This window comes from Lissotriton vulgaris, unplaced genomic scaffold, assembly GCF_964263255.1.
Source record: "Lissotriton vulgaris unplaced genomic scaffold, aLisVul1.2 SCAFFOLD_370, whole genome shotgun sequence".
NCBI lineage: Eukaryota > Metazoa > Chordata > Amphibia > Caudata > Salamandridae > Lissotriton > Lissotriton vulgaris.
In genome coordinates, this window is record NW_028247800.1 from 60,394 (window position 1) to 74,126 (window position 13,733).

Below are 13,733 nucleotides of genomic sequence, written 5' to 3' on the forward strand. Positions count from 1 at the left end.
TTCGTGCCTGGTTTCAATGCATTTACCATCTCTATCTAGGGGTGCATAAGTCGGTGTCACTAGGATTTTGTACCTCCTCTGAGCTGCCTTATTTCAGACAGAGTTCAGTATAGGGCATGCAGAAGCAGATTCAGGTGCCCTACAATTTTTCACTATCCCAGTGTTGGGATCAACTTTACTGACTTCATCAGATGTTATTTGAAGTCGCAGAGGAAGAATTATTTCTTTGTTGCCATAGGTAGGTCATACTTGCTGGCTGCTCTCTCTAGTAGCGTATGCAGGCGAAACTCATCCGGGTGGGACTCTGGTTTAGGTGATGTCTTCTCTCCTTCAGCGATAAACTCTCTCCATTTCTCTTCTTTGTGGTACTCTTCTTTGTCATCTAGATCATCCGTAAGCACCTCTCTTTTTTCCTCTTGATCACTGTCCTGATCTTCGTCGTCGTCAACTTCTTGAGTCGTGAGTGGTATAGGATGTACTAGCAGTTATGGATGAGGTTGGTCCTGTGATGAAGTTGGTTGTGGAAGAAGTGCCTCTGCAGGCTGTGCTGGTGACTGTTGAGGCATACGTGCAGATACCTATTAGAAAACTGCAGTAATAAGGCTGAGGAATCAGTTTCTGAAAAGGTGTCCCTCATCTTGCAGAATGCTTAGAAAAGCTACTGGCACCTGCATAATTGGAGGATTCTGAAGGTGCTGCTTAGGTGTGAAGGGTCATATATTGCCCCTATGACATTCATCATATTCTTCATGATCATCTTAAGCACTTGTTGAGTCTTCATTTGGAGACAGACTGTACTGTTCTCCAGTGGACACATAGTCTGGGATATATTGTGCATCAAGTTTTGTCAGACTGTGGGCTGCTCCTAGTTAGGAAAGTCTGCTTCCAGTTCGGATTCCAATATATGTGCAGGTGGTTATACAAAAACCTTCAAAGGCAATGGGTAAACACGTGAAAGAGACAACAGAACCTCAAATGAAAGTGGAATTTTGCGTTTCTGTGTCATTTACGCATAAGAGGTCATCAGCAGGCCTGAAGAGTTGGTTAGACAGAATATCGGAACAAAAACATTATGAGACACAATATCATGGAAAGAATATCAAGGACAACAATATTGTGAAGGTAACTTTCTATAGGTAAGCAAAGTCTAACTATATTTAACTCCAAATATATGTACCTTGAAAATATATATATCTTCAAGGTACATAGATGTGAGGTTAAGAATAGTAAATCTATCCTTACCTATTTGTACTATCCGTCTCAATATTTTGGTCCTTGATATTTTTGACACGATATTCTGTCCACGCAATATTTTAGTTTCAGATATTCTGTCAGTGATCTCTTGTAGAAGATGATTTTAAAGCAGTTGCTAAGGTGATCGCTGTTGACTGAAGTGTCCTCCGTGGGGTGTTTGCTGTTAACTGAGCAGTCAATGTTTACGGGGTCTTCATCGCCCACATGGCAGTTGTCAAAGGGGAAGTAGTCAATAGTGTCCACTTCCATGTAGAGTGTCTCTTCACCTGAGAAGCCTTTTTCGTCAACAAGAGGCTTCTCGTTCACGACGGGTGAGGCAGGAATGATGCTTCTTTAATATCACATGCAGCCTCCCCCTAGTCATTATAGGAAGCGATTTTCAGAACTGTGATTGCTAGAAGCTGCAGCTGAACCATTTTGCCTCTGTAATCCATCATGCTGTAGGGTTTCCTCATAAAAAGTTTCTTGAAACAACCATGAATGCTTTAATAAAGCAGGACTGTCGCAAAAGGAGAGTGGACAGAGCCCTTTAGGCTGGGTCCACAATTTGTGGGGTCCCACTCTTCTACTACATGTATTTATTTACATTACGTAAAACAGGCCGTACGCGTTCCTTTGCGACACAGCTAACTTGGAACCACCACCAGGTTGTGCCAAATAGTGGGTTTCCGTTTTCCTAGTGTACATGTTTCCTTAATTAGGAGCTACTCATTGTGTCAGTGATAAAAGCGGGACCAGCAAAATGTTTGGCTACCTGACTCCACAAAAGCTTCTGACATGCCTGAAGTAAAGTTAAACATTGTTACTCTTGTATGATTACACCACAGAGCATTGCAGTGGGAAGAACATTTCAACACACTTGCTACTATGTTGGAAGGGAGTTGTAGTACTCTAAGGAACCCTTAAAGGCTCAGTGGTCCATCACAAATTACGCATAGGTGCCCCTCACAAAATCTGTAATCAGCCAACTCTGAAACATCTGATATATTTGAAAATAGCTGCAAGGTTTTAGATACTAGCATTAAAATTCAGATGGTCAGATTTATGCAAATACCTGGACTGATCACATTTGTGTTTCCTATACATGTAATGTTAGTGAATTTCCTGGTGCGTAGCTTCTGAAAACATTTTAACACCCAAAAAGGAAGCCTAAAATTCTACGAGTATTAAAAATAGACAAGGAGAGTCATCTACAAGAGGACTTTTACTTCAAAAATTGAATAATTAATTCAAAGTAAAAACATGACCCAAGGAATTACATTGCACCAAAATCAAGGTTGAAAAAGTGCAAGATTGTGGCACAAACAAACATTTCATTACATTTGGTGTTGTGTCTTGTTGAATGATTTCCATGATTCAAAATATCACAATAATATCATCTAGCAGTCTGCAATGTGCACAAAAAAGTACTGGCTGACACCACAGGCAACCCATTTTAAAATTCTTATTTTCCGAGTTGTGCTTAGTCCATTAGAGTTATGGTGTCACTGTTGTACGGTGCTACCAGAGGTGGTTTCTGTGAGGCACCTGTTTCACATGGGGCTTGGACCGGGACGGATTTCCGAGGGTTTACGGACGCCTTCTTGTGGTCGTGCCGGAGACTGCGGATGGTACTGTTTATAGCAGCAACACATGCTTTCCAATCAAACCCAGATTCATTTAGATGAAATGAAGGGTAGTTCTCTTGTAGAAAATCTATAAATGAGAAATAGGAAAATGGATGAAAAGCAATGTTAAGCGGTAGCATAAAATGTACATTACATAGTGATCTTGTGCTGCATATGGCCCAATCGATTGCCATCAGAAATTTATCCTGATGGTTGTAAACACAGACATACTCCATCTTTCTAGCAATAAGGAACACAAAGTCAACTAGAGGACCAGGAACTCTGATTAGCTAATACTACGGCCATCCTATCGAACCTGGACTCTTTCGCTGCTACATGTATTTTTCAACTATTTCTGTAATTGCTTAGAAAAAAGGAGAACTTCTTCTGCAGTGGGTTTTTGACAGTATGATGTTTTAAGATAGTTCTTGTGAATCATGTTCCATGCCTTTTATATGTGAATTCACAACAGCTTGGTATCTAGAAAGCAGCCCACTACTTTTGATTCCCAATGGGCTTGCCTCTGTCCACCAGTGCTAAATTTGCACACAAAAAAATAAAAAAAAGTACTGGGGCGCAGAAATGTTTTTTAGGTACCCACCACTGGTGCTGCCAAATGCCCGGTTTGCAGAATATCAAGGCTCCCTAGCCTTGATGCACCTCTAGGCTCTTTCTCACACCACCCTTAACCCTTCTCTTTATCTTATTCATACTGGTTCTTTTTCATCCTGCTTTTGCTGTTTGTCAAAATGTTCCTGTCTTACTTTTCCACTTTACTTCTTTCTTTTCTGCCTTTTTTGATCTTACTCTTGTTAAAGTCTGACATTGCTAAATAAGTGTTGGTCCCCAAAATAGAAGCCTGTGCCTCCACCTGCACAAAATAAGCACTACTTCCAGCTGAAAATTCCATGAGTATATTTGCATACGAAAGTTCAAATGGTGAAACAGCTGTTACTCTTCCATGTAATTATTTTGGTGCAATTAACACTGTGACATTACTTTGATATTAATCTCAGGAGATACATTTCAAAGTAATTCATCTACAGTTCTAAAAATGTTTTACATTTATTTTTTTCGGATGTTCGTGATCTAAATTTCAAGTTTTTCTTTCCTTGTTGATGGCAGTATGCCTCATTTATAGAGTTGCCTTCTTTTGATCAGTTTATCTTATTTTTGTTAAATATATAGATATAACCACCCCCCAAAGGCTTTCAAGTTAAAAATAAGTTCATCTACCTCAGCTCCTTCCTGGAAATTACCAGGGTTTTCAGTCAAGCAGGAGAGGGGCGATCAAATGGGGGAGATCCAAAACACATATTACCCGTTCATTTTTACATAGGAAAATTAGACACAGCTACAGCCAAAACAGCTGAATGGAATTACACAAAAGTTGACAGAATCAAGATTTTGGTCTAAAAAGCATGCTTTTTGAGATGTGGTGTAATTCCGTTCGATAGTTTGAGAAATTAAAGTAAACAAATATAGATATTTCACACCAAAGAGGGTTTGTGGAGCCAGCGGACTTTGAGATAAGATGTTATTGGCTGACACTACATAAAGAAAGATTTGATGCCAGCCATTTTAGAACTTGGAGACTCTGTCCCCTGTCCTGAACAAAAATTTGAAAAAACATACACAGGGGCAGGGTTGGGAAATCCCGCCCTGCTAGACCTGGTGGGGCCAAAAAAACCTTCATTTTACAAAATGTTACAGCAAAAAAGACACCCCCCGCCCACTACCCCAGGGTGGGCCAAGGACCGGACATGGGGTAGGGGGATAGCCTCTTTTATAGGGAAGGGGAATATGAAGCCCCCCTGCCCGAGCCTCCTTGAGACCTTGCGGACCTCATCAATTGGGGCAATACTTAAAGGAAGGGGGCATGTGGTTCCCGTCACCAAGCCTCCTTGAGGCCCTGGGGACATTATCCTTTGGGGTGATAATTAAAGGAAAGGGGGTGTGCGGTCCCGAACCTCCTTGAAGCCCCAGGGACTTCAGGAACGGGTCCCCGGTCCTAAAGTCATGCAACAGACCCCATCATTCAGAGCAGGCTAATTCATGGTGTTCTGTTGAAGTCATCCCCTAGAAACCCGGGAAGTCTAATGTGCTGCTCATGCCAGGTGGGAGCACAAACATTGGGAAAAAAAGAATTGCTGCCATGGAGTAGGAACAACGCTAGCTCCCACCATTCCCGGGATGAGTGCAGCAAAGGAGCTGGAAAGGCTGCAGGGCCCAGGGCTCCCAGCGCAGCTCACCCCCTTTAAAATGCTGGCAGCTCCTGGGTGGCCATGAGGTTGGCTGAAGGGAGCCATTGTGGCCACAGCGGCCTTGGGGTTAACCCCCCCACCCCCCACCTCCGACCCCCCAATGAATATAAAATCTGAGAGTGTCCCAGATGGGGCTGCAACACCCATAAAAACAAGGAGTAAATAATAAATGAGCGAGCTGCTCATTTATTATTGACTGCACCAAGCAAGGAGCACCCCATAATGCCCTTCATGGGCAACTTTACATATATCTTACTGCTGGTGAATCCCCCAATCTGGACAGGGGTACCAGCATGCCTGTTTATTTCTTGCAGGGGGCATCAGGGAATGCAAACGCTCACTTCATAAATTGACCTTCGATTTCTAGGGTCTATGGAATATGACTTCAGGAAATATATTCAGCTCTTTCAACAATTCCGAGAGGTGAAGCATTTGCTCTTCAGCTTTAGATTGCAGAGATCCCTTGTGTTTGGGTTTAAGGCTGCATTATGTGATATGACAAGTGTAAAAAATAAAAGACTGATTTTCTTTTTTTTTTTACAAAACCGACCTGTATGCCTTTAATATATTGATAGTAACTTACATTAACAAAAACTGTAGAAATTCACTGGAAAAAAACAAAGGTTAAAGAGACATTATAGCTAGGTGGAATTTAAACAACAAAACCACTTAAATTCAACACTTATGGTTATCTCAAGTAACCTTTGCCCTAAAGCAATTAGAACTCACACCTTCATCAAGCACTGCTAATTATCTCGCTAATTACCTTACATATTACATCACTCATGACATGTTCACTGACATCATTGATAACAACAATGTGCATGGCGTGAGTTATAGTTACCTGAGGTCATAAGTTACAGTTACTTGAGATAACTGTAACTGGTGAATTTAAGTGGCTTCGTTAGTTTGCATTTCACCTATAATTTCCCATTAACCTTTATTTTTTAGTGAATATATATATATATATATATATATTTATTACCTACTGGCGGTCGCCGGTAGGTACTTATAGTTAGGACCTTAGTTCTATTCAAAAAGCGTTTTTTTTTTCAATATCTTTGGCGCCACTTCACACATCTTCGCGAAATTTTCAAAACCATTGGGGCGCCCTGGTCAGCTCCGGTCTTCAAAGTTTTGGGGTGATTCGTCAAGTGGGGGCCGAGAAAAAAGGCGGTCCCAAAATATGTGTTCTCCATAATAATTTCCATAGGAAACTTTTGTCACAGCTACAGCCCGAACTGCTGAATGGAATTACACCAAATTTGGCAGAAATGTAGCTCTTGGTCCCGAGTGCACTCTTTGCTTTAAATGGTGTAAATCCATTCAGTAGTTTTTCAAATATTAAAGGAAAAATAAATGTATATATCTTGGCAGAGCCTCACCAAACAGCTCATCGTGAGATCTGATTGGCTGTCAGCACTTCATCCAAGAAGTGTTGGCAGCCATATTGGGACCAAAATACATGATAGCACCCCATTAAAATGCATTGTAGTGAACGGAAGGTTTTGAGGGTCACCAAAAGGAGAACGAATAAAGGGTGATAACAGACTTTAGTTACATTATAAATCATTTGTTGATGGTACCATACTAATTTTAGGAATTGTGGTGTGCTCTAAGGTGATTTTACCCTGTGAGAAAGCCTTCTGCTGGGATATCATGAATCATGTTTGAGAGAAAACTATTTTCTCATGCTTTTCCTATAGAGGTTTGGAAGGTGCTCCAGAAGCAAAATGAGAGCATATTTTCTGTAATCACGCTATCTTTCTCAGTCACGTGAGAATGAAGTCTGACATTCTCAGTAAAACATGTACATCCAACACGGTCAGAGACTATCAGTTGATTCCTTTGTGGTCTACTGCAGATTCCCAGAGTGTTCTAAAGAACAACTAGAGCACTAACAGTCTTACTTATGACAAAAGTATGGCACACCCGAAGCCATCTTGATTGGAATAAACTAGTAACACTTACAACATTTAATTTAAAAAGTATCAAAATGATGGGGTTCATTTTGCCTTAGAAATATGATTAGTGCTGCAGAAAGAAAAATTAGGGCACATTTTGAGTGACTTCTCAAATCCTCTTCTATTTCATTAATAATTCTGACATGCAGACTGGAACATGCACTTTCAATACCAGCGGCATACTTCCAGTTAACTCCCTGGTGAGCAGTAGCTTTATTACAGTGATCTAATGAGCAACTAGAGTGCTAACATTCTGAATTTATGGCAAATGTGTGACACATTTGAATGTCTTCTTGATGAAATCAAAGTAAAAAACTGAAAGCATTTCCTACTGAGGAGACTGCAGTAAATGAGGACATTAGGAAACCTTATAAAAAATAAGTCTCCCAAGTTGGCCACCAGAGAAAAAAAGAGCCCAAATATAGCACAAATATCACCCAGATGTAGCCCATGTATAGCCCAATGACCGAAGTGTGCAGAACACGTTTTATTTTTTGTTTTATTGCAGTTTTTTATAGAGTAGATTGGTCAGGTGTTGGAGCGTTGCATCTTACTTGGACCACTTATTGCATATTTTACACGAAATACTTGAGATGGATCTTGCGAAACAATGAACTTTACTATTCTGTTAAGCTGAAGTTGCTCTGAGCCAGGCTTTGTAACACTAGTTTTTACATACTGGTTTTAATTATTTCTCATTGCATTGTATTAAGAAAGAGGATTTACTGTTTAATGTACACTTTTATGATCTATGTTTATAAATCAGATTGAATAAAGTTTATTGAATTGAAGTCTATCAAGATGGCCGCCAAAGAAAAAGGAACCCAAATGTAGCACAAATATCACCCAGAGGTCGCCCACGTATAGCCCAATGACAGAAGTGTGGAAAACACTTTTTTAAATTTTTTTTTGCAGTTTTATATAGTGCAGACTGGTCAGGTATTGGAGTGCTTTACATGAGCATTGGTTACATCACACAAGGACAAATTCATTTTGGTTGTAGGGATGGGGAGATTAAGTGATTTGACCAGAATCACAGAATGTCGAGCTGAAGCAGAAACTCCAACCTGGTTCCCAAGTTGCAAAGTCTGCAGCTCTGGAAGTAACACCACATACTCTCCCCTAAGTGCAACATTAAATCAAGTGGTCAACTGGATAAAAATCATAAAGATAACAAATAATTTAAAAGTGCTTTGTCGCTATTTGAGAACTCAGAAAACATGTCCTCATGTTCATTTTTTAGAGCACTAACCATAATTTTGATTCAAATAAGACCTTCTCATTTCTATAATTTCTAAAGGAAATGCTTTAGGTATTAGAGTTTTGATTACATCAAGATGACGTCAGGCGTGCAACACTTTTGTAATAAATATAGAATGTTAGCAATCTAGTTGTTCTTTAGGATACTATTGAGAGGCAGAGGTCGGGGGCACAGACTCTGAAAATTGAAGGCAGGTAGGAGGGTGCAGAGGCAACAATTTGACCACACTGGACAGACAGGAAGGGCAGTGGCAGCACAACAGACTATGGAGGGCAGTGGAAAGGGGGACAGTAGTAACAAACCAACAATGCAGGACAGGTAAGAGAGGCTGTGGCAATATAATAGACCATTGAGGGCAGAAGGAAGAGACAGTGGTAGTACAACCATACATGCCAACAGACCCGATTCAGGAAACACCCAATGTTTTTAAGCCCAAATGGGCTTTATTTTATCGGTCTCCTGTCTACAATCTCCTCTTTTTTTAATGTAAGTCAATGGGGAAAATCAATTCCCCTGTTTTTTTCCAAATTCTCCCTCTTACCAAGTTCAAAATGTTAGCGTACACTGGATCATGAAAGGCAGGCAGAATTGAGGTAGGGACATGGGCTTGGAATGCAGAGGACAGGAGGTACATGGACAGGTGCACCAAACTGACCTTACAGGGCAGGCAACAGGGTTTGCAGCAGCACAATAGATCACACAGGGCATGTGGGATGGCAGTGCAGCACAACAATCCATGGAAAGCAATAGGGAGGGGACAGGACCATGCACATGGAAAACAGGCAATGGCAGCAAGATGACCATTATGGACAGACAGAAGAGAAAGCTGCAGCATATCGGACCATAAAGGGCAGGAGGGAGGGATAAGTGGCATTACAATGGATCAGACAAGCCGGGAGGGAGGGAACAGGGGTCTGCACATGGAAAACAAAGGGCAGGGGGCAAGGGGGCATGACAGGAACAGCAAGCTGACCATGGAAGTCAGGCAGGATGGGCACTAGAAGCACAACACATCATGGAGGGCAACAGTGAGACTATAATGGCATACACACAGACCATGGAGGGAAGATGGGAGGGGGTCAGGAGCTGCTAGCTGACCACACAGGGAAGGTGGTCGTTACAAATAACGGGGTAACCCAAAAGTCAACCGGACCTGGGTGCAATACGGGAATACAAGAGTGGTCCGTAACCAATATTTTGAAAAATAATTTAATTACGCTGGGGGTCGCGTAACTAGTTAGCATGGATCTTGGGATTGAGCTGGCTCAGTCCCTGCCTCTCGGCGCCCCCTTGATGCTCTTGATAAGTGTCCTGGGGGTCCGAAGCATTTACTTTGAAAAAATTAGAGTGTTCAAAGCAGGCCAGTTGCCTGAATACTTCAGCTAGGAATAATGGAATATGACTCTGGTTCTATTTTGTTGGTTTTCGGAACTGGGGCCATGATTAAGAGGGACGGCGGGGGCATTCGTATTGTGCCGCTAGAGGTGAAATTTTTGGACCAGCGCAAGTCGAACCAAAGCAAATGCATTTGCTAAGAATGTTTTCATTAATCAAGAACGAAAGTTGGAGGTTCGAAGACGATCAGATACTGTCGTAGTTCCGACCATAAACGATGCCGACTAGCGATCCGGCGGCGTTATTCCCATGACCCGCCGAGCAGCTTCGGGGAAACCAAAGTCTTTGGGTTCCGGAGGAGTATGGTTGCAAAGCTGAAACTTAAAGGAATTGACGGAAGGGCACCCCCAAGAGTGGAGCCTGCGGCTTAATTTGACACAACACGGGAAACCTCACCCGGCCCGGACACGGAAAGGATTGACAGATTGATAGCTCTTTCTCGATTCTGTGGGTGGTGGTGCATGGCCGTTCTTAGTTGGTAGAGCGGTTTGTCTGGTTAATTCCGATAGCGAACGAGACTCCTCTATGCTAACTGGTTACGCGACCCCCAGCGTAATTAATTTATTTTTCAAAATATTGGTTACGGACCACACAGGGAAGGCGGGCGGGGTAGTGGCAGCACAGAAGACCATGAATGACAATCGGGAGGGTTAGCGGCGGCCCAATGGCCATGATGGGCAAGAAAGGGTGGGCATGGGCATGCGCAAAGTACCATGGAGGATAGAAGGGGGGGATAGAAGTTGGGCACAGACAAGAAAGTTCAGGGGAAGGGGCCTCACAACAGGCTACGCGGGATAGGCAGGAGGAGCAGTTGAAGCCAACAGACCACGGAGGGCAGAAGAGTGTGGCAGTAAAATTGACCATGGAGGGCAGGAGGAAGGGGATAGCAGAATGGAACGTGGACAGGCAGGGTGGAGGTGGCAGGGACAGGTTACAGTCACCTGACAATGCTAGGCAGGTGGGAGGGGAGTGGCAGCTCAGCAGAACACTCAGAGTAGATAGGAGAGGCACGTCCATGGAACATGGTGGGAAAAAGGGATGGAACAGGGGCATGCACACAGACACTGGCGAGCAGGGGGAAGTAGAGATGGGGCAGCAAGCTAAGCACAGAAGCTAAGCAGGAGGTCAATGATGGGGCATAGAATTGGGCAATGGAGTGCAGGAGGAGTGGACTGGGACAACATGCTAAATGGACGGCAGTGGCAGCACATCAGACCATGCATGGCAGGAGGGAGGAGGCTAGTGCATGAATTCAGACAACAGAGGATAGGGAGGAAGTGGATGGGGCACCAAGCTAACTGCTCAGAGAAGGCAGAAAGGCCAGTGGCAGAACAATGGCCGCACAGGGCTGTAATGAGGGAGCAGGGGCATGGACCTGGACAATGGATGGCAAGTCTAGTCTAGTCTAGTCTGGATATTTGTATTGCGCAGACATATCACATCCCATGAGGGAGTCTCATGGCGCATGCGGACAGTCCCAGAAAAAAATGGTGAGTGATCCTGTAAAAGAAGGCCTAGCTAAAAAGCCATGTTTTCAACAACTTTCGAAAATTCATGTGTTCGATAGTTGCACGGATATTTAGGGGAAGTTTGTTCCATAGGAGTGGTGCCATATGGGAGAAAGCACGTCCACCATTTCTAGCTGTTTGAACTCTAGATGGCGTGAGTTGGAACTTAGAGCTAGATCTCAGTTCTCGGCCAGGCTGGTACCATGTCAATTTTCGGTTCCAGTATTTTGGTCCTGTGCCGTGCATATGTTTATGCACCAGACACATGGTTTTAAAAATTGCTCTTTTTTTTATAGGGAGCCAGTGTAGACTTTTTAGGCATGGCAGGGAAGGGGATCGTTTTGGAAGTCCCAAAATCAGACGAGCAGCAGTGTTTTGGACAACTTGTAATTTCTTGATATGGCACTCATTTATGGCAAGCAAAAGGGAGTTGCCATAATCTAACCTATTTATTATGAGGCCCTGAACTAGAACTTTGCGTGCTTCTTTTGGTATCCATTTGAAAGCTCTACGTAAGCTTCGCATGATTCCAAAACAGGTCCCAACAGTGTGGTTTACATGGTCCTTCATGGATAATTTATTATCCATGTGGATTCCAAGGTTGCGGACGGATTCTTTTGGGACAGGACATTCCCCCATTTCCGGGGGCCACCAGTCCTGGGTCCAGTGTACACTGGCTTGACCAAATGTCATTATTTCAGATTTTGCACCATTCAGTTGTAGGTGATTCAGACTCATCCAGTTTTTTACCTCTATCAAACATTTTTTGAAACGCTTTTTGGTATCGTTTATGTCATGGCCAAGGGTGACTAGTATTTGCGTGTCATCAGCATATGATAACACGTCAAATCCATATGCCCTAATAAGATTGGCCAAAGGGGCCATATAAACACTAAAAAGCGAAGGGCTGAGGATAGAGCCCTGAGGCACACCCCTTGTAACTGGCCGTGTGCTGGCTAAGGTTTCATCTGTTTGCAGTGTGGTTGATCGATTTGACAGATAGCTGATAAACCACCTTAAAACCTGCCCTTTGACACCATACTCCCACAGCCGTCTGACCAAGATGTGATGGGAGATGGTGTCAAAGGCAGCCGATAGGTCTAAAAGTACCAGAATGCATGACTGACGTTTGTCGAGGGCAAATCTGATATTGTCAGTAACCTCGATCAGGGCTGTCTCCGTGCTGTGAGCAGCACGGAAACCTGACTGAGAGGTGTCGAGTAGATTGTTCCTCTCGAGATAGCCTATCAGCTGCTCATTTACAAATGCCTCCAACACTTTCCCTAAGAAGGGTAACAAGGAAATGGGGCGGTAGTTTGAGAAAGTGTTTACATCCGCACCGGGCTTTTTTAATAGTGGTTTTACTCTAGCCGCTTTCCAAATTTTAGGGAATTCCGCTTCTATCAGGGATGTGTTTAGAAGGCAAGAGAGGGGATGAACCAACACTGGAGCAAGGGTGGAAAATAGTTTAGATGTTAGGTGATCGCAAGGAGAGCCTGATTTAATTTTCCTTCCTAGACGTATAATTTTTTCGTCAACCAACAACTCAAAAGTGGACCAGTTAAAAGGAGAGACATTTATATGTCTCTCCTTTTAACTTTATATGTCAAGGCAATATGGGATACATTTGAACTGTACGACCAGGGAAAGATCGCCAAAACGCTAGCGGAACTCAGACCAAACAACCACTATCAAGACCCGCTACCGGGAAAGTGTCTAAGAGAAATCAGCCATACGCTGGTCCCAATTTGGACTGAGATAATAAATGCCTCACTTGCACAAGGGACTCTCCCTGACTGCCTAAAAACAGGGCAGGTAGTGCCCATCATCAAAAAACCGACAGCTGATGCAACAGACCCGAACAACTATCGTCCAGTGACCAACATCCCTCTACTGGCCAAACTCATTGAGAAATGCGTGCAGGGCCAACTAAGCCAACATATAGCGAAATTCTCGCTACTTGACGATTGCCAATCAGGATTCAGAACAGGACACAGTACTGAAACTGCGATCCTGCACATTGTCGATGACGCCTTACAAGCCCTAGACCGTAACCAAACATGCCTACTGATCCTCCTAGACTTGTCATCAGCATTTGACACGGTAAAGCACGAAGTACTAATGACCAGGCTACAAGACAGGATGGGTCTGTCCGGAAACGTACTGAAATGGTTCAATTCCTTCCTACAGAATAGGACCCAGCGATTCCTGGTTAATCAAGCAATCTCTTCCCCGAGCCCCAATGCTATTGGGGTCCCACAAGGCTCAACGTTATCCCCAGATCTATTCAACTTATATGTAGAACCTCTCACGGAGATTCTTCAAAAATCACAGATATCCTATCATATGTATGCAGACGACACGCAATTATACATAAAGATCGCCTCCCTTGAGGACATTGACCTAATGAATAAGACGCTAAAGGAAGCCTTGCGATGGTAAACAATGAACCATCTGAAATTAAACGCCCAGAAAACAGA

At 43.2% G+C, this 13,733-nt stretch overlaps 1 protein-coding gene across 3 annotated transcripts in view; it reads right to left on the reverse strand.

Annotated features, from left to right (window-relative positions):
- Positions 1-2,440: 2,440 nt before the first annotated feature.
- BEND2 (BEN domain containing 2) overlaps positions 2,441-13,733 on the reverse strand; it is a 216,909-nt gene continuing 205,616 nt past the window's right edge. For all 3 annotated transcript variants that reach the window (XM_086949801.1, XM_086949802.1, XM_086949800.1), the window contains one exon: positions 2,441-2,949. In XM_086949801.1, coding sequence (XP_086805927.1) covers positions 2,717-2,949 — 233 coding nt within the window. In that variant the 3' untranslated portion in view covers positions 2,441-2,716. The remainder of the gene's footprint in view (positions 2,950-13,733) is intronic.